Consider the following 23,126-nt stretch of genomic DNA (forward strand, 5'->3'; position numbering starts at 1 on the left):
GTGTCTCCTGGTCTATTGAACAAGTCTGGGGTGTCTGTCTTAGAGAAAAGAAGGCAACATGTCATTGTTCTCACAGACGTTTCAACTTTGCCCCTCTCACTTTCTCTGAGCTTTTTTTTTCACTCGTTTGACTGAGTATATCTGTGTGTGTGTGTCTGTGTGTGTGCGTGTCTGCGTGTAACTCATCCTACTGTACCTGCATTCCCCGTCAGTGGCAGTCATTTGATAGGGTAGCTATCCGGATTACCAGGTGCTCCTTTAAGCCAATAAGAAATACTTGGCTTGTTCCAATTATGAGATAATCATTACAGTGTCACACAGTGTATGGCCGCCACTGCTGCAACACAGTCAGTCAGAGGAATACAATGGTATCTATATCAGTCTGTGCAGAGGTATCACTGATAATAAAACCAACCATGTGGTATAGAAGAGGCCGTAAGAGCCATTTTCTTTAGACTTTACCACATCCTGCTACGTGCAAAGTGTTGAAGTTCAGTCCTACCAAATATATGTAAAGGAAGCTTTCCCCCCTCTTCGTCAAAGCTCACCCTCCTTATGAGACAACGCCGCCCCAAGATGGCGTTCAATTTGGCACAGCGTTTGTCTTCCCTTCACCCTCGGCATCAATATCACTCTCCTTTCGGCCAGGTCAGGTGCCAGCCCTATGCAGAATGCCATGCGTGAGTCCTAATGAGGAAGGGGGGGGGGGTGAGATGCCAGAATTTGGTGTGTGTGTGTGTGTGTAAAGGGAGGGGTCGTCGGTGGGAGGCATCGCCAGTTGGCAGGCTGGCACACAAAGGCTGGCACGATAAGATCCTCCCTCTTCTGCGGGCAGATTTTCTCGCCCATATCTTTTGTTTGGCTTGTTTGGGTTGCGGCTCATCCTGATAAAGGCCACTTTGTTTAGACAACAAAGCGTGAGGGAGGGAGAGAAGGGAAAGATAGAGAGACAAAGAGAGAGAATGAGAGAGAAGGGTTGGGTGGGTTGGAGTGGGGGGTGATGGGGGGCATTAGAAAAGGCGGCAACGGGAGTGTGGGGGGCACCGGCACAGATGGAAACATTAAAAGAAAAAGAGAGAAAATGTTAAAAGAAGGCGACGCGAGAAGGAAAAAAAAAAAGAGAGCACGCACCTCGTACTGGATAAGACATTATCGTTGCAGATACACGCTGAACAGTAGATATGCACACAGAGGCGGGTATGAAAAGATACAATAGAGGAGGGATACTGTTGCAGGCACAGGGACAGCGATAGACAGATAGCGAGGAGAAGAAAAAGATTTGGAGAAGGGAGCAGGTTCTGCTGGAAGCCAGCCCGAGTAGTGTGAGGTCATCGACAAAAGCTGTGAATGATAGAAACCAGGAGCAGAGGAGGACACGGGACACACACACACATATTACATACCAGCACATGTACAGTCATTTATGCACGCCGTCACGACTTGTGTGACCCCTGTGCTGCACATACACGGACACACAAGCACTTGATACGCATTTGGACTGTGCATTTCCAAGGAAGGACAAAGTGGAGGCTCCCGCACCGGAAGAGGAAAGAAAAGCAGGAGGACACTGAGCAGAAAGTCTGCTCGGCCACATCAAATATTTACTCAGGAGCAGCTGTATTGTCGAAACATTACGCATCGGAGGCGCTCCGTAATTAGGTCGATATTTTCTGCCCCTCTCCCTCTTTCTGTTTCCCTACTTCTCTGGGAGTCCACCCCTCTGCACCTCTCCTCCGCACACTCCCCTCCCCTCGCCTCCCCAGGCTGCTGAAATGCGTCTTGGCTCGGGACCCATGCCTCTGGCAGCCAGAGTGCTATACATGTGCACAGAACCCCGCTCGGCATAAAATGGCTGCCAGACAGGCTTCTCCTCGTGAAATGTCGACAGCGGTATGCATCTGCAGGGCGTGCGTGTTGCGCGTGCGCACTGTTTTTTTGTGGAGGATATCTGTACGCGTCTGCAAGTGTTTGCGGACTAGAAACGTGCACCGCAGTAATCCAAAAAAAAAAGAAAGAAAGAGAGAAAGAAAGAAAGAAAGAAAAGGGGGGGAAAAAGCAACTTTCCCAAACTATGTGGCTAATTTAACCCACACTGTGTGCGTATGTGCATGTGTGTTCTGCAATTTAGTGGGAACAGAATGGGTATCATGCCAAAAATGAAGAGGGTGGGTTAGGGAGAGTGTATGTGTGTGTTTTAGTGATTCTGAAATCCAGGCGAGCAACACACTTGGGCGTGGAGAAACCTCACAAGCACTGCGAAACTTTCTTGCCGAGCCAGATTTCTGTTGCCATTACCCCTAATTGCCCTAATCGTTACAGTGGTATGATAAGTATCCCACCGGACGAGAAGGTGTAAGAACTCGTGGACACATCCAAAATACCCACAAGCCTTTTCTCCTGCTTTTTTCTTCCCCCTCTTTCTTTTTTTTTTTTGCTGAGTAACAACAGATAATCTGATTCATACGTGGTACTGTGTTTTTTTCCGCTTCCTTCATGAACCGGTTTGTTTATTTAAACAAGTGGCAGGGACGGAGGGTGCCAAGAAATGTTGTTTTTGGAAAAGGGCCGCGTGTGTATATGTGCGCGCGCGCGTGTGTTTATGTGTGCGAGAGAGAGTGTGCGGTGTCTGGCCTCGCGATCGAGCCCTGCCAAACTCCCAGGGCAAAGCCGAGCCTCCTCGACCGCAACTGTTTATTTACAGGTTACACTACTGTTTATTTGAAGACTATCGGATTGGCTGGGCTTCTGCAAAGGACACCTTGTAGATACAGATACCAGGCCTCAGGCTCGTGCTTCACCACATGTTTACTTTGTGCAATCTTTTTTTTTCCCTTTTTTCAGAATAGCCTCTTTTATATGAAATTTCATTTGATATTTTGGAGTTCAGCACGGTTATCTTGTTTGCACAATTTCAAACGAGCGCTTTGTTCGGAAGCCTGTTGAATCACAAGCTAAGACTGTTCAATCCTACCTATTTAGTCATCTAAATAGATTTGATAGAAAGTTGATTTAGTGAGGTCGCACTAAACAAATAAAAAATGCATGCAGAAAACACCACGGGGCATGAAAAGCCCAGAACGAGAACGAGAGATAAAACGAGCACATCCGCAGACTCCCAAATGTGCAAGCGTCTTATTAAATATTTTAATCAAACTGAAAAAATAGAGGGAGCGTGAAGCTGCCCTTCTTGGGTCAAAGATAAAATGTAATGCAATAGGGGAGGTGTTTCCAGCTCTGGTGCAGACCTGGCAGATGTGCCATATGCTTGTATCCCACCTTGAGTCATCCAGGTGGTCTCTCCTGGTGCTACAGTGGGGCCTCATGCTGGAAGATGCTGCCTGGGATCTCTAATTGCCACGACCATCTGCTCTTTTTGTCATGGTTGCCTGTTCAGCCTTCGAAGAAGTAGAAAAAAAATAAAGGAAAAAGGAAAACAAACAAAAAACCGCACAACTCTGATCCGATCTAACCGAACTGTAGCAGCTCTCCCACCTCCCCGCTCCCTTTTCCCCTCCCCGCGCTGCCTTTTCAGCATTTACCTCCTCCCTACTCTCTTGTGCTCTTTTCTCGCCCCCTGCCTGTTTCTCTCCCTCTCAGCACTTCTCGGGGAGCCAGCGTAGAGTTGGCAGTCGTAACTAGACTGATGGATGACTCGGAAAGTGGCAATTGGGATGGAGTGGGGAGGGGTGGTTGGATCGGGGAGACAAGGCCACTGAGTGTCGTGCGATAACTTTATGGACATGTGCTAACTTCATGTAAAAGTTTGTGCGAGTGTGTGTTTGTAGGAGGAACTCTCTGTGTGTTGGTGGAAGGCAAAGAAAGCTATTTGGCTGATGTCTGAAATTGATTTGAACACGTTCAATGTGCAAGTTGCGATGTCATGCAGATTTTAGTATTGACCAAATCTACTCTAATAATTTAAATAGCTGACTACTCATTTAAATAATTTAGTAAGGAGCGGTATCATTTGTTTTCCGGCTTCCCAGCTTGTCAAGTTTAGTTTTTTTCTGTTTTATTTCAACTTTAAATGAAGTCTTTTTTTACTGCTGATCAGCCCAACAAACAAAAAGATCCATAGTTCGATCCTGAGAGGAGACAATATCCCTTTTTTGAAGAAAGAAAAAATAAAATAATGTGGAGCTGCCCGCTGTGGCGACCCTTTGTGAATAAGGGAGCAACCGAAATTAGCTTTTTAGGAGAAAGCTCAAACAGCTGAACAGTTCGATGATGAAAGCACAAGTCGCGCTCAAGTTTTCACATGTTTTGGGAGTGTAGCAGATCTGTACCGTTGGCCTTTAACTTGTATGTTACGCATACATTTTTTAAAAGTTAAACATTAAAAGGGGGATTTTTTTCCCCCTTTGCTTAATGTATGGTCCTGTTCCCTCCCTGCTTTGTCATTGTTGAGCTTCGGCCAAGAACATTCTGTTTTTGCAGTCCTGTTTAATAGTCAAATTTAGGAGTGGGGGAACGAGAGAGAGAGAAAGAGAGAGAGAGCGGGAGAACCACATAGGGAGAGAACAAGAAAAGAATAAATCTTTCAACGTATTTTTTTTTTCCCCTTCTCTTCCACCAGCCTCTCTTTTCCTTCTCTCCGTTGCCTCTGTAACGCAGCTCATGAGAGCTGCGGCAGGAAAAGGGGTGTTGTTCCAAGGCGAGGGTATCTGAGTTCACCGTCTCTGGCTTCTTGGGTCTCATGTTAAATGTGTAGATGGTAATCTCTCTGCTGCTTCTTAGTGCACCCCGTCTGTCCCGGGGCATGTATGGGCTTGGACTGGTTTGAACTATTATTGGGGTCCCATTAGGAGCCCCCTGCCAGGCATGGCTTGGTCTTAATATACTTTAGCGTGCGGTTATAATATCCTGTTTATACCGATGTTGACTGTTATGCTGCACGACTTATAAGGAAACAAAAAAAGGTGCCTTTGATCAATCACTGGGCGATGACGAACTCGTGAGGAATGATACGTTACCCTCCCAGTTAGGCTGGCAGGTAAAACACATCAGTCCGCGTGGCCTCATACCACAGCCCTGCGCACCATAACCGGTGGAAAGAATTCCACTCATGTTTCCTTGTGTTTCCCCACCCCTCCTGTCCTCTCTCTACGTTTTTTGTTCTGTGCTTGTATCTTGCGCAGCAGGACCAAACACATTTTGTATGCCCCTTACCCCTTCCTCCCAACACACCCCCAGCCTCTTTGAAAAATTACCCAGAGGTCTGCGGGTAAAAACATTTAGGTTTATAGGTTAGTCCGTGTCAGACGCAGAGCTTTTGCTTCAGTTTACTCTCCCATTAATGATAATCCTGTTCAAACAAAAATGACTTGTTCATTGTGTAGTGGGTGCACTTTCCTGGAGAAACAGATAAGGAAAAAAAGAGGGGAAAAAACCTTCACGCGCTCGCGCAGCAAATGACTTCTTGCTCCCACAAAGGTGTTACATGTTACAATAAGAAAAAACAAAAGTCGGTTTGCATAGTTGCGTAATTTTTCAAGTTGTACGATTTGACCTTTGCTGGAAATAATCAGCGCTGACAAGAAAATATTTCACTTTGAGCGAGACGTTGCTGCCTTCTTTTTGAGCTAATCCCCGGCCCTTCTTTCTGTGTGTTTGCAGACTCTCAGCAGTCAGGAAGTCCAAGTAACAATGAGCCAGGCAAGAACCCTCTTCCAGGTATGTACACTGCCAGTCATCCTCCCTCCTGTCATCAGTCCATTGTTTTCTGTGCAGCTTTCCAACTGTACAGCAGCTTATCTACACTGTAACCTACTGAGTTTAAACAGTGTGCTAACCTCTGTGACTGGAAGGGAAAATACCTAAGTATACAAGCTATGTTTAAGCAGACCCAAGGTATATACCAGATGGTCCTCTGTGTGAATACTCCAAAGAAATCGTCAGCACAAACCAGATTTAGCTAAACAGACAGTTGGTAAATGTTAAAAAAAAGTAAAATTCAAGTTAGTATCACTTTTGAAAATTCCCTGGCTAAAGCCTAAGTTGTAAACTTTATGTAGGCTAAGGAAAGAATAACATTTGAGTTCATCACCCCAGTCGGAGCTTCTGTGTTTTCAAAAAAATCCAAAAAGATCTGGAGTGAAAATGTTACAGCATATTGCGCCTTTGGCTGGTAGTTGAGTGCGTCAAGGTGAGCCAGCAGAGCTGAGCTGTAGAGAATATTCTTTGATAGTGCCGTTGTTCCCCTGGACTGACCTGCACTGTGTCGTCACAGTGCTGGAATGAAAATAGTTCGAGAAGTATAATTAGTTTTCTACCTCAAGAGCAGGTTCTGCTGATACCGGTGCCAAGAAAAACATGCTAGCGAGCCAATGACTCAGGCCTGGGAGGCCTTCGGCAGTGGCACAGTTCCTCGCAAAAGCCATTGGCTCACTTGAGGCATTAAGCTTAGTAGGTGCCAATCGAGATGCCCATCTATCTTTCTGGCACAGCCCGAGTGCCTTTGGCTTTAAATCAAAGCAGAGCCAGCTTCATTTGGGTGTCAGTAACTTGTCTGAGTATTTTACATGACTGACAGCATCTGATTAGCGCTGATGAGTTCTGGGCAGGGCATACACACTATAGTGTAAACCGGGGAAGAAAACACACACACACACACACACACATTAGGGGTACTTTATTTAGTCTGAAATTTGTTTTCTAAAAAACAGAAGAAGAAAAAAATCTGGCTGTGCTTAAATAACCGTGTTCTACCTCATTCAGAGCAGCTTCGTTTAAAAAAGAAAACTCGAGCAGTCTAAGGTTCTGCAAATGATCGTTTTTATGATTATGCTTTTCTGCAGCTATTTCATGCTGTTATATCGTAACAGTGTCAATATTTACAGTGGTGAAGTTCTACCATTGTATTGATCAAACGGGCAGGACCTGCTGTTCAGCACGGACTCGTCTTCAGTTCTCACAGCAGCGGCAGCCTGCGTGTCCTCCGCCTCTCACACACACACACACACACACACACACACACACACACACACACACACACACACCTGTCCTGTCACTCTTTGCTGCGCTGCACAGGAATGGTTTTGTCCTCGGCATTTGTTTAAACATGTCAGGCCAGAAACAAAGCGAGTCACTCAGCACTTGTGCTTAAAATACTAGATGGAAAAAATAACAACAATAATACGAATAATAATAATTGACGCTTTCAGGAAATAGACCGTGACCCATGCACTTTCCTTTTCCATTTTTCGATTTTTTAAAAACTGCCCGTTCCTAAATCCATAATCCATAAATTATATCCATAATTTAATGTATAATACATTCTTTATAATCTTATGATATCTTCCAAATTTAAAATGTTTTTAAATGACAGTTTGTTTTGTTTGAACAGTTTCCTGACTGAAAGAAGATACTAATCAATTTGCATGATAACACAACTTGAAAGGGGGAAAAAAAATCATAATAAAAAAGAAGAAATAAAATAGGTTCTTTAGCTCCATCCATGTCTAATGAAATAATTTAATAGCCGTAATAAATCTCGTGTTATTGTTCATTTTACAAGGAAATAATTACATGAGAAAGCCACAGCTTCATTAATCATTGCTTATTATGTTTCAGTGTATTTGGAAGACAGTTTCATCAAATCAGGAGTCTTCAGTGTTGCAGAACTAGTGCGAGTGTCCAGAAGTGAGTATAGAGCTCTTATATTGCTTTTAATGTGTGTGTCTTTCTCTTATCACTGATCAGACGTGTGGTTATGTTAAACACGGGTGGAGCCAAGCTGGAGCTTTAGAGATATGTTGACAGTGTAACAGGTTTAACAAAGTTAATATCAAGGTCAAAAAGCTGACACTCTGTCGGTCTATTCACAGGCAACTAGGGTCTAATTAGTGAATAGAACTGAAGGTACGACGATTGAAAAGACTCGTGTGGGTGTGCGCAGGCTCTGTGTGTTAATGTGTTTTCATATGAAGAGAAAAAACAGATTTAAGAAAGACAAAACAAAACAAATAAAAGTGCCTTAACCCTCAACAGCCACTTAAAATTCTGTTTTCCTCATAATCTCTGTATTTACTGAAACCCACCACACAGCTGTAGTGTGGATAATCCAGTTTGGCTGGTCTGCTTTTGCGAGAAAAAGAGCACTTGAGTGCACAGCTGTCTGTATGAGCCTGCAATCATCTGTATAGACATGTCCGCCCCGCGCAGAGCCGTTAACCGTCGTCCCTCCAGGACTCCAATGATAACTGAGGGCACGTCAAGGCACCTTTTACCTGTGTTGCCTCTGAGCTGTAACTGTAGCGAATGCGCCTGTGGTGCACAAAGACCCCAGTCACCCTCAACAACGAGCGTTTTAAAGAAACATACCTCCATGTGTTGTCTGTATCTTGCACCGCCTTCCAGCTAGTTTTAATCCGATGGTTAGTGTGGTGTAGAATAAGCAGGGATACTTACATAAATTAGGAAATATTTATTGTTGACTCATGGAGATCACTTATGAATTAAATATGTCACTTCCAGCTTCTCAAGGCAATTATTTGGGTTTTTGGAGTAGACAAAACAAACAATTTTAATATGTCAGCATGGACTTAGGAGGAGAGTAGGAGAAAATAATTGTATATAGTTTAAGTATGTCTTTATATTTGGAAAAAATCTCACTGCAATGCTAACAACAAATGCTGATTAAATCTGAATTTTTTGGTAGTTTATGTAGTGCATAGCACGTCTCTGATGGAAGCGTGAGCCACTTTGTCTCAGCTGTCTCGTTCATTGTGCTGTGAAAGACAGGACCTACTTGTTTCCATGCTCGCACACTGAATATCCTTTTGAAAGACTCTGTGTTTTTGTTTAGTGTTTAATGTGCCCCCTGACCAGATGGCCTCTGAGCTGCCATGTTTGCTCTCATGTGACCGAGCCTGGTTTCACTAAAGCCGACTGAAGTCGCACTGGAATTTTAAAAAGGTCGACGGACGCACAGGAATTGTCACTCACTCAGCCAGTCGCTCCCTGGGAAGATATCTAAGCAGCCGCTCGTCCGTCATCGCGCTTCTCTCCCAACTCTCCAGGCCGTTGAGACATTCTTTGAAGTCCATGAAAGGGGGGCTGCGGAGTTCAAGGCTGATTTGCAGTCCTGCATTTCGCCGAGGACGCTCATTATTTGCAACAGGAGCCTCGACTGCAAGTGTAACAATATTTTGTCAACAGAAAACGTGGGCATGCACGGGCAACTGTTGAGCGAATTTACTCAAAGTAAATCCTCTCCTGCAGCTGATTCAGAATCATTGTCTATTTAATGTTTTTGTTTTGGGGTGGTTTTCACGCCTAAATGTCCAAGCCCAGATGATCAAATGAGATGACTGGCAGGGTGGCCAAGTGGCATCGTCAACAAATATTGTGCTGAGCCAAGAGCCATAAAGAGAAACCAGCACACAGAGAAATCGTCGGGAATGTTCAAAGCTATGAATGAGAAAATTAAAAAAAAACAGACAAAATAAAAACAATGGTCTCATCTTAAGCGTCCGCGGGCCGGGTGCATTCCTCCACAGACAGCTCGGTATGGGTAGCAGCGGGTAGGGGCCTTTGCCAGGGCTACAGCGGGCTGCCAGGGTGGAGGCTGGCGGAGGGATAGGCCAGTGGTGAACCTCAGACCACAACAGACGGCGCCACACACTCCATCCTCTCATCCACTCCAAACCAACCAACCGCTCGAGCTGCAGGCTGCCTTGCGGGCCACACACTGAAGAGAGATAAAGTGAGAGGCAGAGGAAAAAGAGAGCGGGAGAGAGCGAAGCTGGGTGGTGAACCTCTTTTGTTCTGTAAACACAGGCCTGGCCCCCACTGAAACAATATCCCTCACCTTGACCGCAGTGAGAAAAACAACACCTTTTCCACTGTAAATCATTATGTGAGGAAACTGCCAAGTTTTGCTCCCGATGATAAAGAAGTGAAGGAAATGCTGGCGATTGTGAACGTTTGCCACGAGTTTCTTTAGAAGCAAGCCGAAGGCATCGTTTTAACTTTCACAAGAGGCATTTAATGCAAAAAGAAAAACATTTCACTCTTTAATTTGTTGTAAAGCCAAATAGAAATCTAGCCAAATAAAAATAACTCGCCTGTTCTAAACACACAAGCCGATGAAGCCGTTGTGCATCTAATTGTGCGAAAGATGGTGATGACATTGATTTCCTTTTCTCTGTGTCCTTTGCAGTGCCCATTACCCACGGTGCAACAGTAAACTTCTCCATGGCGGACATGCCCAGCCAACCTTACTATCATGACCTGAACTCCAGCGTGGGGCTGCATCGCCCCCTGTCCTCCCCTCCTGGCAGGTCAGTGGAAGTTACGGCAACAGATAGTTTCAGGATAAGAGCTATTTGGAGATAAAAGTGCTGCTGCAGCGTCAGAGTGACTTTGCTTTCTTATCTGATCATTTTAAACACAAAAATATCTTATTAAATTTAAGGGAAGTGCACTGACTTCTTCCGAGATACTGTTTTGTATATATTTTTGCCAAAATGAACCACAAATGAAACAAAGATGATGACAAATGTGCCTACCGCATTATACTACATTTGTTTAGTCAGTATAAAGCTGCATCCCTCTGCTTTCCATCTTTATGCTAAGCTAAGCTAAACATCTCCAGCCCTTAGCTTTAGAGTTAGCACACTAACAGGAGAGTGACATCAGTCTTCCCATCTAACTATTGGCAACAGAGCAAACAAGGGTGTTTCCCAAAATATTGGACTCTTCCTTTTAACTAAGCTTGTACATAATGCCAGTTAATCTTTGTCAAACATCTTCTCCAACTGCCCCTAAATCAGTATTGACACCATCTTGCGTTCTCGAAAGTTGCGGTCCCCCAAACTACTGTCTGCATCAAACCGTAAACTTCTCCATGTGTGCAGCAAAAGGCCCAAAACCGTCAACATGGAGGAGAACATGGACACCAGCCCGACGGGACCCGACTTCTACTCGTCACCCAGCCCGCCAAACAGTCAGGCAAACTGGCGCGACAGAGACGGAGGTGAGTCTTTCCCAGTATCGTTCTCCTTCTAATTTACATGGTTGCACAAACATACAGCGTGCTCGGCTCACGGTTGCACAAGAGCATGTGGAGATAATTTGCAGAGGGATGAGAAGATCTTGTGTCCTTGTATGCAAATAGATCTGATCAAAGTGAACACCTAGCATTGTTTTGCAACAGCAGCTGAACTCTCTTAAACTCTCAGCCTTGTCATAACCTACTGTGCATCAATGCTGCTCACCGCTCTGAAAATACATACCATGGCAGATATAGCCTTGGGCATCAACAGTCATTATAAATACGTACATTTGTTTGGAGTTGCTGGTTGAATACAAATCTTTGTTCTCTCGCACCTGTCGCTTGTATAAAGGAAGTAGCGTAGAGTGTTGGCTCAACTGCTTTGAAGTGAATTATTATCTGTATGCAACAGCTCCCTGGAATTTCCTTCTAAGTTTGTGTTTACGCGGCGCTTTCTTTTTCATAAACCTCATCCGATTTAGATCTGCAGTGAGTTATGGACAAAAAGCCAATCGGTGGACTTTTGATGATCGAGTTCAATGCACAGAAGGGAAAGAACTCGTAATAAGCGAATGCATGGGGCTCACATTATAAGGAAGTAGATAAAGATGTGTGTTTCCGTCCGAGAGAGAGTGAGATCTTCACAGGGCCGCTTGCACGTCTTATTTCGCCGTCTCCCGGTGCAGAGCAGAGCCCGTCGCCCTTTTAATTAAGGCCTCGCTTTCCCACGTTTCCAGATCATTCTCACTCTCTGCTGACTTCCTTCAACACTCCGATGCCCACACTTCATCTGGATTTAACCAAGTGAGGCAGTAGTAAACATTTTGTTTGAACGTGATGAACGGTATCATTGAAAGTAAAGCACATCTCTTCCCCCCTGTTGCGGCTTCTAGCTTCGGTCTGAACTTTGAACACTTCTCTTTTGGTTTGCTCAACTATTTTAATATAATAAGTAGGAAGGCTGAGTGGGGAAAAACACCACATGATACACAGGAGGCGCAGCACTGGTGGGATTCAGCCACAGCCCAATGTGGCTGCATGAAATTTCAGCGTGTCCCTGTGCACAAGGCCTGAGAGTATGGCTCTGTGTAAACTTAGACACTTGGGGTGAGGAGAAAGGGAAAGCAGTGGGTAGGAAACTCTCCAAAGACAGCCATTACTCTGTCAAGAGAGAATAAATGAGAAGTGGGGTGATATTAAACCCATATGAGTCATACTAAGTGCCAAGCAATTATTTTGTCCACATGGTTGCCGTTTGACAAAACCTCACCATGTAGTGGAAGAAATAGTTTCTTTCTTGTGTTGTGCTCTGGTTAAAGTACTGTACATTTTCACATTTGTCTCCTTTTTTTGCATTACGGTGTCATATTTACCCCCTTTAATACAAAATATATTGTTTCCAAAGGACGGCCAATCCGCTCTAACTGCAAGGACACTTTGGACCTTTTTATTTAAACTATTTAAAGTGTTTAACGTCTGTTAATTAATTGTCCAGTTTAATTTCTTGGGACAGTCTCTGAAGCAGTTAATTAGCAGAAGAGAGGAGACGCTGAATACTTCTTCTAGAGAAAATATTTCCCTTTTTTTTTCTTTTTTTTACTGGAAACATTAGGTAGCGATATAAATCTTCTCCAAGGTATTTCTTCCTCTGACACAAAATGAAAGCACTTAAGCCTGTATCCTCTTGCAACCTCAGACTGGGAAATCCCCCTGAATTCCAGCCACCTTTGTCGCTCTCTCCTCTGGTGATGAGCGATTTTTCCCGTCACTTGGGTGGATCCTTCCCTGTTGTTAGGAAAAGGGAGGGAAGGACGGTTAACGCTACAGAAACGTCTGAACAAATGGGGTTTACACAGCTTCTTTCTTTCTTTTTTTTTTTGGAGGATGGGGGGGAAGAGATGAATGATGTGAAAGTTATACACCGCAAGAATCTGTGACAGACCAGAAAAGCACTTGATGAATGTTCATAGAAGAAGCACAAGCAGACATAAGCCACTGCCTTTCGGATCTATTTGTTATCACGTTCCCTTCAGACACTGCGTCTTACCATGGAAAATTGAAAACTGCGCAGCCGTGACAGCAGAACATTGCTCACGAAAGTGTAGAGCAGCAATAATGAGCGACTCGTAAGTTGAGTTTGTGCACCTACTTTGACTTCATAGAACTACACGAATTGCCTAAACAAATTCCGTGTCTTGTGCTGAGCCTCCAGGATTATTCATGGGGAATTACGGTGGCTTGTCAAACAGTGTGTGAGGCCAAACAAAGCAGATGTAACACTGTAATATTCTATTTAAGATTACGTGAGGGTCTTGAGATTCCTTAAATCCTATTTGAGCGACCAGCTGCTTTCCGACTGCGTGTCACTTCACTGGATTTAATTGTCTTCTCAGACATGACAGAAGACACATTTTTTATTTCTAGCGGATGTCCGGTGGTTTATAATGATTCCAGAGATTATATGTGATTTTGACCCTTGGGGATGTCTGCAATTTGCAGAGTCCATTTTTCATCTGTGAGTTACATTTGCTGGCGAAAGGGAGGGGGGGGGGAAAAGAAACGGTCTCCTGATCGCACTAATCTCAAGCAAATCAAATTCTGCTTAATTTCAACTGTAATTCATTTTTGGCACTCAGCTCCTTTCATTCATGAGAAATGGAAGAATTAGTACAAGCTACGGGGAAATCTTTGATTAATTTTCAACAAAAAAAATTTAAAAATCTGCAAAAGAAAATATTTAAAAGTTCATTTTTTTTCCATTAGGGAAGTCATTTCATGTCAGGGAAGTTGGGAGAAACTTTTTTTTACTTGAGTCCCATGACTGTAACCTGAAAGAAGCTCAACTTTCGAACTTTTGAGCAATAATCAAAAAGGCTCGCTAAGGTTTTCTGAGTGCAGATTCATTCACGTGTTCGTGTGCCCTTCCCTACCAGCAGACATGTCCTCTCCTACGATGAAGAAGCCAGAGAAGCCGCTGTTCAGCCCGACCTCTCCGCAGGACTCCTCACCACGACTCAGCACTTTCCCTCAGCCTCATCACCCAGGCCTAACAAGTGTAGGACACAGTGGTGAGTTCCAAATGCTGACTCTCTTCTTTAACGTTTGACTTCATTCCCTGCCTAAACACAGTCAAAGGCTCATACTCTCTCCGCTCCTTTGTCTGCGTGTCTTGCAGTTATATCGGCGAGGAGCCCCCCTCCACACTCGCCGCTGCAGTTCTCGGCCTCGGCTATCTTGCCCCCGACGGCGTCGTCCTACTTCTCGCACCCCACCATCCGCTACCCGCCTCATCTCAACCCTGCTGATTCCCTCAAGAGCTACGTGCCGTCATATGACCCGTCCAGCCCGCAGAGCAGCCAGGTCAGACTTTTTTTGTCTTTTCGTTTTTCCCCCGTGTTTTCAAAAGGCTGTAAGCCAGATCTTCAGCCAGAAGTCGTAGGGTTGTTTGGCACAACTTTCACGGCCTCTAGTCGTTCTTTGTTATATTATTGGGCTCCGTTTCCATCCGACAGATTAAAGATGAGAACGAATGTATGAATTACAGCATTTGTTTGTCTGTATTTCAGCATTACTGCCTCATTAGTGCTTTTTGCATCAGGGAAGATTATTTTTTCCTGCTCTAAATATCTTTATATTACAAACCTCAAACTGCACTTTTTATACACTTAGGATGACTAAATTTGATGGACTCCTGCCTCCCTCCCACTTTTTGAGGGGATAGAATATTGGAAAAAAGGCAAAACTACACTTTAAATTAATGAATTTAGTGTAAATCACATGATATCAGAGGAGAAAGTACTGATTTTTTTTTGTTGCCACTTCATGTGACAGAAAAAGCATATATATATTCTGCTTGATATACTGGACAAACTATTGCAATTGCAGTCACACATGACAAACAATACTGCACGGAGACGTGGCAGTAAATCAAATAGCTCTGGGCTTTTCTACATTCAGGGTACACACTGCGGCCAGTGTGTTGGAGAGAGCTAGCAGGCGTCTCTATAGATGAGAGAGCCGTGTGATATTTATGTGAGTTTTATATCCCCGCTGTTCTAACTGTAAACAAAGGCCTCGTAGACGGCTCCATCTCCAGAGCAGGGAGCGGGCTGGAAGTGTGGGGAGGTGGGGAGGAGAGAGGGTTACTCCAGAGAAAAACCGCGGGGAATGATAAAGGTTGTAAATATTTGCCGTTGCCGGGGCCCGGCTCTTGTGCAGAATTAACTGGCCCTCTGCTGGGGTGCTGGAAAGTTGGGGGGGGTGACTTGGCTAGCGAGGTGGGCTCCGGTAGGGAAGAGAGAGCGCAAGAAGACTGAGGTGAGGGGGGTAGCGAAGGTTGGGGGGGCACAGCAAATAACACAGCGCTTATAATCCCATGGACGAGTGCCAGAATGTTTTTATGCTTGCTTTAACGCAGATTATATTACACTCTAATTAAACATTCTATTCACATGGAAGGGAACCCTGCGGACACAATTCTTTTCCAAAAAGGCCTGTTTGAGTTTTGAACTTGGGGCGGCCCCGAAATGAACGCCCCAGACAGTCTCCAGCCGTCTGAAAGAGTAGCTCCCACTAGCTTCCTTTATTTCCTTCTCCATATATATAGTCCCACTGCTTTTCTTTCTATACTGGCACATTCACGCCATTGTAACAGGTCACTCCACAGCTCTCTCTCCGTCTTTTCATGCCCGGGTCCCCCTAAATTCCATTTATGAGCGCCATTAAAATCATTGTTTAGAATCATGTAGGAATTACATTGTCATTGACTGAAGATCTATTGTTGCTCATGCCCCCCAGAGTTTTGGTAATAACTGTGACAGGACAGCGGCTGAAAGTACTAAAATCCTTTCTTCAGGCGGAGCATTAAGTGTGAGAGTCAGTGGTCCAGCAATCTTTTGTTGTTAAGTGTAAGTTTCTCAGGGCAAACAGAGGCGGTTATGTCCCGTCCCCCCCTCCCCCGAAAAGGAGGGAAATGACGCCGTGATAGGATGTTCAGCCTCTTTAGTGTTCAGTTTGTTGCATGCTTGTCTTGGTTTATTGAGATCTACCCCTCTGCAGATTAACAAGGGAGCAAGCGCTTGTAAACTCAAGTCACTGGACACAGTCTGTCGTTTTATAAGGTGACACGTTTTTGGTGGCGGGCAAAGCAAATGCGGTTCTTACATGTGGATGTTTAGGGGGGAAAACAGATTTTCTTTGCTTTTTGTGTTAATTCAGATGCATTATTTGAGTATGATCCTGGTTTCTATTACTCCTACTGAATTATGTTTCAAATAAAAGAGAAGTGAAAGATTTTAGGTGGTGTTTTTACAAGAACATGCAGCTCGTGTTTGCTGTGACACTTATTTCAGGTCTTAAAAAAAATAAAGTGCATAATTGTGTTGTTGTTGTGTTTTGTTTTTTTTTATATCATCTGTACCCCACCTGCAGCCTAACAGCAGTGGTCAGGTTGTTGGAAAGGTCCCAGGCCACTTCACCCCAGTTTTGGCTCCCTCCCCACACCACGGCGCTGTGCGACCTGTCTCGCTTTCCATGCCAGACACCAAGCCCATCACCACATCAACAGAAGGTGAGCTCCAGTACCTGCTGCCCACTACTGACACACAGTACCTACAGTACAGCAAATACAGCACTTCCTCACAGTGTAGTAGCTCACGCTAGAAACACACTGGATTGTGCTTTTTAATGTAGTGTATAGTCTGTGCTCTAAATTTGCATCTTTTCAATTTGCATCGCACTTAAGGTGGAAAGTCATTTCTAAGGGCAGCACTGATCTAATTATTTCTCTTAGAATAAAATAACCCTTGAAGAGTAAGTGAACATGAGAGTGACACAAAGCTAGTTAGCAGTTTGTCTGTTTCAATCACTCAGTATCAGTATTCTGGTAACCATGCCAACTGTATGGCCGGGAGTATGATTGTCAGTGCAGCCAGGTGAGACCATAAACCACTAGTGGGGGACAAAAAGATTTTAGGCTGTGTCTGACATTAGAAGCAAACGATAAAAAGAATCAGAGCGGTCCCAGCATTGAATCTTGCGGAACCCCTGCAGGCAGTTTTCACTATATGTTTATAGTTTAGAGTATCAGTGGAATTTAACAATGTTACTATGGTTACAGCAGTCAATTCCATGTAAATTCCCGACATCCAAATTTGAATCCAGACACTTATTCCTGTTTTTGTTTTGTTTTTTTGTGATGCTATGCTACCCAGGCTACTCATCGCCTGGCACGCCAACAGCTAATCGTTTTGTGAGCCTAAACCCTAGAGATCCCACCTTCCTGCACCAGCAACAGGTGAGGTTTCACCCCCTTCAGCACTCAGCTCACCTGTTCATCTTATCCTTTCACCCCTTCCCACGTCTCCACCCATTTTATCAAATCCCTGCTCTCTACAAAATCCAGAAACACACTGTTACTGACTTCTAGGGAGCAGTAAACGATCCCTTTAGATTAGAGCACTTCAGAAGTTCAGATTAAACTACAGATAAGTTGAGGTCAACCATAGCCGTGGATGCTGGCATAAAAAATTAGCAATGCTTTCTTTTATTTGTTTGTTTGTTTGTTTGTTCAAACCACAATTGAACCTTTGATATGCAAGCATAATATTTTCACTTTGGAATTGAGAAGCTTAAATTAACAGCTTAAATTATGCCCATTTTAAACTATCATTTTGAGTGAGTGTGCTTGAATTTAAATTCCACACTTGAGGAAAAAGAGACCTTAAGAAAGGTGAAGGGTCATTGCCATTAGAAGCTGGATGGTACACATGGATGCTTTTGAGAGTGAAATGTGTTTTTGTTTCCTCTACACGTACTTTAGAAGCTCTCACACGCATACCACACGTAGTCAGCACACTCATTTACCTCATTTACCGTACACGTGCTAAATATGTAGCGTTGGCGTCGGGTGGTTGCCTCAGGACTGGCTACAGGATGTCCTGGGATAGATGTGTGTGTCTCTCTGTGTGTGGGGGTGTGCGTATGTGCGAGGTTAGAACTGTTGCGGTGTTGTCGGACGAGAGAGGGAGAGTGCTCTCCCCTACCCAGTCTTATTGAAAGCGCTGTTCTGAGCCAAGGCTTTTCCAACCACAACTAATTGAATGCATCTGCACACAGCTACATAATGATCGCTGGGTTTCTCCTCAGCTCACTTTTTTTTATGTTTAGTTTGAAAAAAAAAAAGACAAAGCTGGCCTCTGTTTCCTCACTTCTCTTTCTGTCTTTCCTTTTCTCTCTGCCTTTTTCACTTGAATTTCCTAAAATCAGGGCAAAAAAACCCCAAAAAAAACACAGGGGGGAATATTTGTCAGCAGTCGTGGGATGCTTTTATCCCACTCGGGAGGAGAGGGAGGAGGAGAGGGAGGATTCACTTGGCTGATGTCGCACAGTTTGTCTTCCACATTTCTAGTAGCCCTGCTACTTCTTTCAGTGGGGCACAAAGTGACTACACAAGACAGCGGCAGTCTGAGAGTAGCTGCATGAACTGCTGAATTTTGTCCAAACCGTGGCTCCCCGAGGCTACAAAGCCTTTCTGTTTCAGATTTTGAAATCAGCCAGATATATAAAGATCCCCTCAGTAAGGACTGTTGGCACTTAAAATAAAGAAATATAGTCAAAGATTTAATTACTAGTTTTATTAGTTAATGACAGTTATGTTTTGTTGGCATAATTCTGTGATTTTATTGCACTGACAAGTCAAAAGATGAATTATTTTGGGCCTTACATATTCCCTTAGATTTGGTTTGGGAAGCATTTTATCAAAAAGACAGTAGCTTAGAAATGTAGAAGAATGAGAGCCTTGTAAGCATAACAATGATACCTTTCTGAAAGGTTACATGCTATATCGCCAAGAATAAATGTTTGTGTCGGCTTAAGGAAGTCTAAATAGTCCTCGCATTGATTCATCATGCTTCTGCTTGTCGCAGTTGTTTTTGTTTTCTGTGGTATGATTTAGCGGCCTAGGATCTGGCCCCGTGGAGCGGAGAGAGACACCGAGCCAAGTCCCTCAGGATTAAACACTTTCACCGAATGCTCAGTCATTGTCCTCATCTGGCAATGATGCGTATTGTGTGGGGGGTCCATAAGACTTTACTGACGATGTCAGTTGTTTGGTTGAAGCCGTTTCTGGCTAGGCTCGGTAGGAACGAGGACGAGAAGGAACGGGAAAGAGACAGTCAAGGTTTTTAAATGCGGTCAGCCTTGTGTCTGGACCGTGGAGGTTCAGTCTCTGTCTGTATGTGTGATTGATAGAGGCCGTGACTTTCATTGAATCTGTTTCGCATTTCCTTGCCGCTGCCAGAGATATTAAATAAAATAAACCAAAAGCAGAGGGCTCTGATGGAACGACAGTTTTTGGAATACCCAAGTTTCCTGATCATCACCGAATTACGAATTATTGTTAAATTTATATCTCATTGCTATAAAAAAGCATGTCTCCTGTGATAACTTGCTAATAAATTTTTAAAAAAAAATCTACTTCTCACCTCATGCCTATTTTAAAATGTCGCACCACCGAAATAGAGATCCTCGGACACAGACACACTAATACTAGGCTTCAAAATGAAAACACAAAACAAACCACCACCACCACACGCTCTCACACCTGCTCTACGATTCCCAGGCAATGAATGTGTGAAAACCCTCCATTCATCTCTCGCCTTGGTTAACCCCTCGAGGGAATGCCACCATCTAGCATTCCGCAGGGAAAGATCCGTGATCAGATGTCATTTGGTATTATCTAAGGAAGGATTCTAATCCACAATCTGCCCGCATCTGTTTGCTAACGTTCCCCGGCTCCTTCCCCTTTTTTCCCCGCTGCCCGTGCGACTCTGATGTGTCGGTGCCAGCGGACAGATGGCGAGCCCCTCGAGGAGCGGCGGCACCGAGCGTCTGGCCCAACCCGCGCATTCTCTCCAAGCTTTTGTCAGGCTGGAGAGTGCGGGAACAGCGTGGGGGTTTGGTCTCCCAGCATTTGATAAATACTGAGAAAACACACTGAATGAAACAAGTTTGCGTTGTTTCCTATTCAGTTTTATTAATCAGCCGCTCAAAGCAATTCATCAAGTGAAACCGATACATTAAATTGAAACCAAATGACTGTTATTGCGTCACCGTTGCTTAAAATGAATTCCCTTTGCTGGTTGTTTCTTGCCATTACTTCACATTTGTTCCAGGAAAGATGAAGGAACACAACGCAAACATCCCTCAATTTAAGTATGGCTTAAGTAGGAAACCATCAGCCCCCACACCACCCCTCCCTCCCGATGTGTTCATCCAGGTGCTCGGAGAAAAAAGAACACATTTCTTGACCGTTGCAAATGGCTCTGAATATTCAGCGTATGCGTATATCTGATTAAATCCCTCTTAAGAGCCTCTGCAAAACGTCTGCCACTGCACGAGGAGTGCTAACAGTGCAGTTTTATCCCGATGCATTACTAAATGAATGTGTTGACCACAGGGCAAGGTTAGGTTGGTATTGGCAGAGATAGCTCTCAGCTGGATTGCCGACACGTGCGCTCGCATAATGCATGCAAAGGAGACACAGTTTGTGCGTGGCTTTTTTTTGTTGCAGTAATTTGTAATCTGTATGTCAGGTTGGCATGTCTTAAAACAGGGGAGAAGGGGTTAGTGTGCGCGTTGGCGCGTGCGTGTATTTGTGTGTGTGTGTGTGTGGGCGAGTGCTGTAACTTCATTGTAATTGCGACCCTTAATCAATAAAAACAGTTAGCTAATGAAAAAAGTCTGCATGCTTGAGGGCATGCGTCCTGAATCTGAAAGTGCACTTAGAGTGAAGCAATCATTATGGACAGGGTGCATGCATCCAGTGGATTGCATGGCTTCATTGGTTTACCAGGTAAAATGAAATAAATAAATAAACAAGATAAAACAGTAGAGACTGCTCACAGATGAACTTCCTGTATGATGCCACTCACATTTTCTAACTAACTAACTTCGTTTTGTTTTTTGTTTTGCTTCCAGGTTAGCTGTTTCCACTAACTGTAATGCATGCTTTTTATTTTCTGTCTGTTTCACCTGTAGCTGTTATTTTATCTCAATAAGTATTAAAAACACTGACTCAGTTTTCATTCTTAGGATTCATTTTGGAGCCTTTTTTTAAAAAAAATCTATTTTTTATTTCCCGTGCTCCTGTCCTAGGCTCTTTTGCATGCATGTGTGTATACAGTGTTGAGTTGTAGTGTAATCTGAAGTGGAAGTTGTCTTGGCCCAGTGATCTGACTGCTAGGTTTCAATTGACAGCTGAGGAAGTGTGACTGGAGCGTGACTCAAAACGGCAGGCATTATGGCCCCAGTGCCACTGACGACACTTTGGGGATTACTTGGCAAAGGTAACCTTTTCATTCTTTCATGCCGTCTCTCTCTGTCTCTCTTTCAGCACATGCACAAACACACAACATATAAGCATTGAAATGAGTAACTCAGTATAATGTATGATTTCCTTGATTGTCTCCTCTTTACGTTCACATATAAACGCAATTACGGGGCCAGTAGCCGTGGCTGTTATTGCTGCAGACGTTGACCTTTTTCGAGATGAGGTCATGCCTTTGATAAAACACACGTTTCCTTGTGTCTCCCTCATGTTTTCTTTCCCCCGCCCCCTTTCTGTTGCTTCATCTCCTTTTCCATGCCTTAATAGTTTTATACATTTCCCAGTAACTTCTTCTTGTTTTGCACTTGAGAATTCGATTAGCAGCGGAGTCCCTTCATTCTGTTTTCCCCAGAACCGACTTTTGTAAATGCAGACGAACACAAACCACGAGAGGAGAAGGTCATATTTTCTTTTCATATCTGTTGGAAAGCGATAAATACAAATACCAATATTATATTTCGCTGCATAACGACAACTCTTGCAGTGTGATTCAGCTTTTGAAATAAAGCCTTTCTTCCTCTTGGATTCATTCTTAATAAAAACAACAAAATAATGCTTTGATGTAACTAATTTGACAAAGCATGTGGAAAATTTAAAAAAGGAAGTCATTTCAGGTCAGATTGTTAGCCATGTGCGGTTAAGTTGCTCGCTGTATTTAAACAAGCTTAGCTTTGTTTAACTTTGTGCTTAAGTAATGCTTTACTCTCTGTAACTTAAAGTTACAGACCCCCCACCTTCCCCACACACACACACACACACACACACACACACACACCCCTCCTCCCTCGCTTCCATACTGTATCTCTCCCTCTCTGGGGGAAAACCTGAACCATTTCACCATGCTAGAGCGAGCAAGCTGAGCTAAGCCTTTTCCTGTTACGTCTCCCCTTTTCCCTGGATATGTACAGTGTGTGTGGGTGTGTGTGTGTGAGTGTGTGTGTGTGTGTGGGTGTACAGGTCATTTTGCGCTCGCTGAAGTTACAAATGTTTTTACAAACACAAACGCACACAGCAGAACCCCCTTCGAAAGGCCTCCTAATGGGCCAGTAGAGATAGCAGAGAAAAATGTCCCCCGCTGCAAGCCTGAGGTCTCTTTTTCCACTCGCACTCCAGCTCACTCCTCCTCCTTTCGCCATGTGACTCGTACAGTAATAAGAAAAGATAGAATAGATCCCGACTGGATTCAGTTTAGTTATTGCGAGGATGGGGACGGTAATTCTATTACACTTTTTTTCCCCTCTTTGATGGATTATTTACGCCCAATCGTTCAACATACAGATGAGATCAGTTTGATTTCTCCTTTATCTTGCTCGCCCCTTTAAATGGGGCGCTTCGCTAGGCCTCTTCAGTACTAGCCCTCAAATTAAAAAGCTGCCAGACTCGCATGTTGCTATTGTGCAGGAAATGGGTCAGCAATCCATTAAGATGCCATTAGATAATCTAATTTAGGGAGCTAATCCTTAAACGAAGCACGCTGTATGGCCAGGCTGTGCTCGCGGGGAGTAGAATTAGTGAGGTTTGGGAGCCGGACAGGGCAGGGGGAGGCCATCTTGAAGGTTACCTAAGGAAACGCGGCGATGGAGGTCAGGTCTTTTAGCCATGCTCAGAGCTGCTCGTGTGGAGACAAAATCTAGAGGAGCTGCACTGATGCAGGTTAAGATTGCAACAACAACAAATAGCTTCAAATAAAATGTTTGTCTTTATGTTATGTCTTTTTAATTATTTAAAAGCTACAGGGGACAA

At 44.0% G+C, this 23,126-nt stretch overlaps 1 protein-coding gene across 9 annotated transcripts in view; it reads left to right on the forward strand.

Moving 5' to 3' along the window:
• LOC146580427 (nuclear factor 1 B-type-like) overlaps positions 1-23,126 on the forward strand; it is a 68,416-nt gene that overhangs the window by 36,556 nt on the left and 8,734 nt on the right. For 4 of the 9 annotated variants that reach the window (XM_085267164.1, XM_085267166.1, XM_085267168.1 and 1 more), the window contains 9 exons: positions 5,617-5,673; positions 7,573-7,641; positions 10,163-10,283; positions 10,860-10,978; positions 13,930-14,064; positions 14,172-14,356; positions 16,427-16,565; positions 17,209-17,291; positions 21,254-21,342. In XM_085267164.1, coding sequence (XP_085123290.1) covers positions 5,617-5,673; positions 7,573-7,641; positions 10,163-10,283; positions 10,860-10,978; positions 13,930-14,064; positions 14,172-14,356; positions 16,427-16,565; positions 17,209-17,291; positions 21,254-21,342 — 997 coding nt within the window. The remainder of the gene's footprint in view (positions 1-5,616; positions 5,674-7,572; positions 7,642-10,162; positions 10,284-10,859; positions 10,979-13,929; positions 14,065-14,171; positions 14,357-16,426; positions 16,566-17,208; positions 17,292-21,253; positions 21,343-23,126) is intronic. The other 5 variants (XM_085267165.1, XM_085267167.1, XM_085267171.1 and 2 more) reach the window with 3 other exon arrangements.

This window comes from Mchenga conophoros, linkage group LG3 (genome assembly GCF_057382185.1).
Source record: "Mchenga conophoros isolate Kocher_MC1m ecotype Shallow Benthic linkage group LG3, M_conophoros_male_GT1.1, whole genome shotgun sequence".
Lineage (NCBI taxonomy): Eukaryota > Metazoa > Chordata > Actinopteri > Cichliformes > Cichlidae > Mchenga > Mchenga conophoros.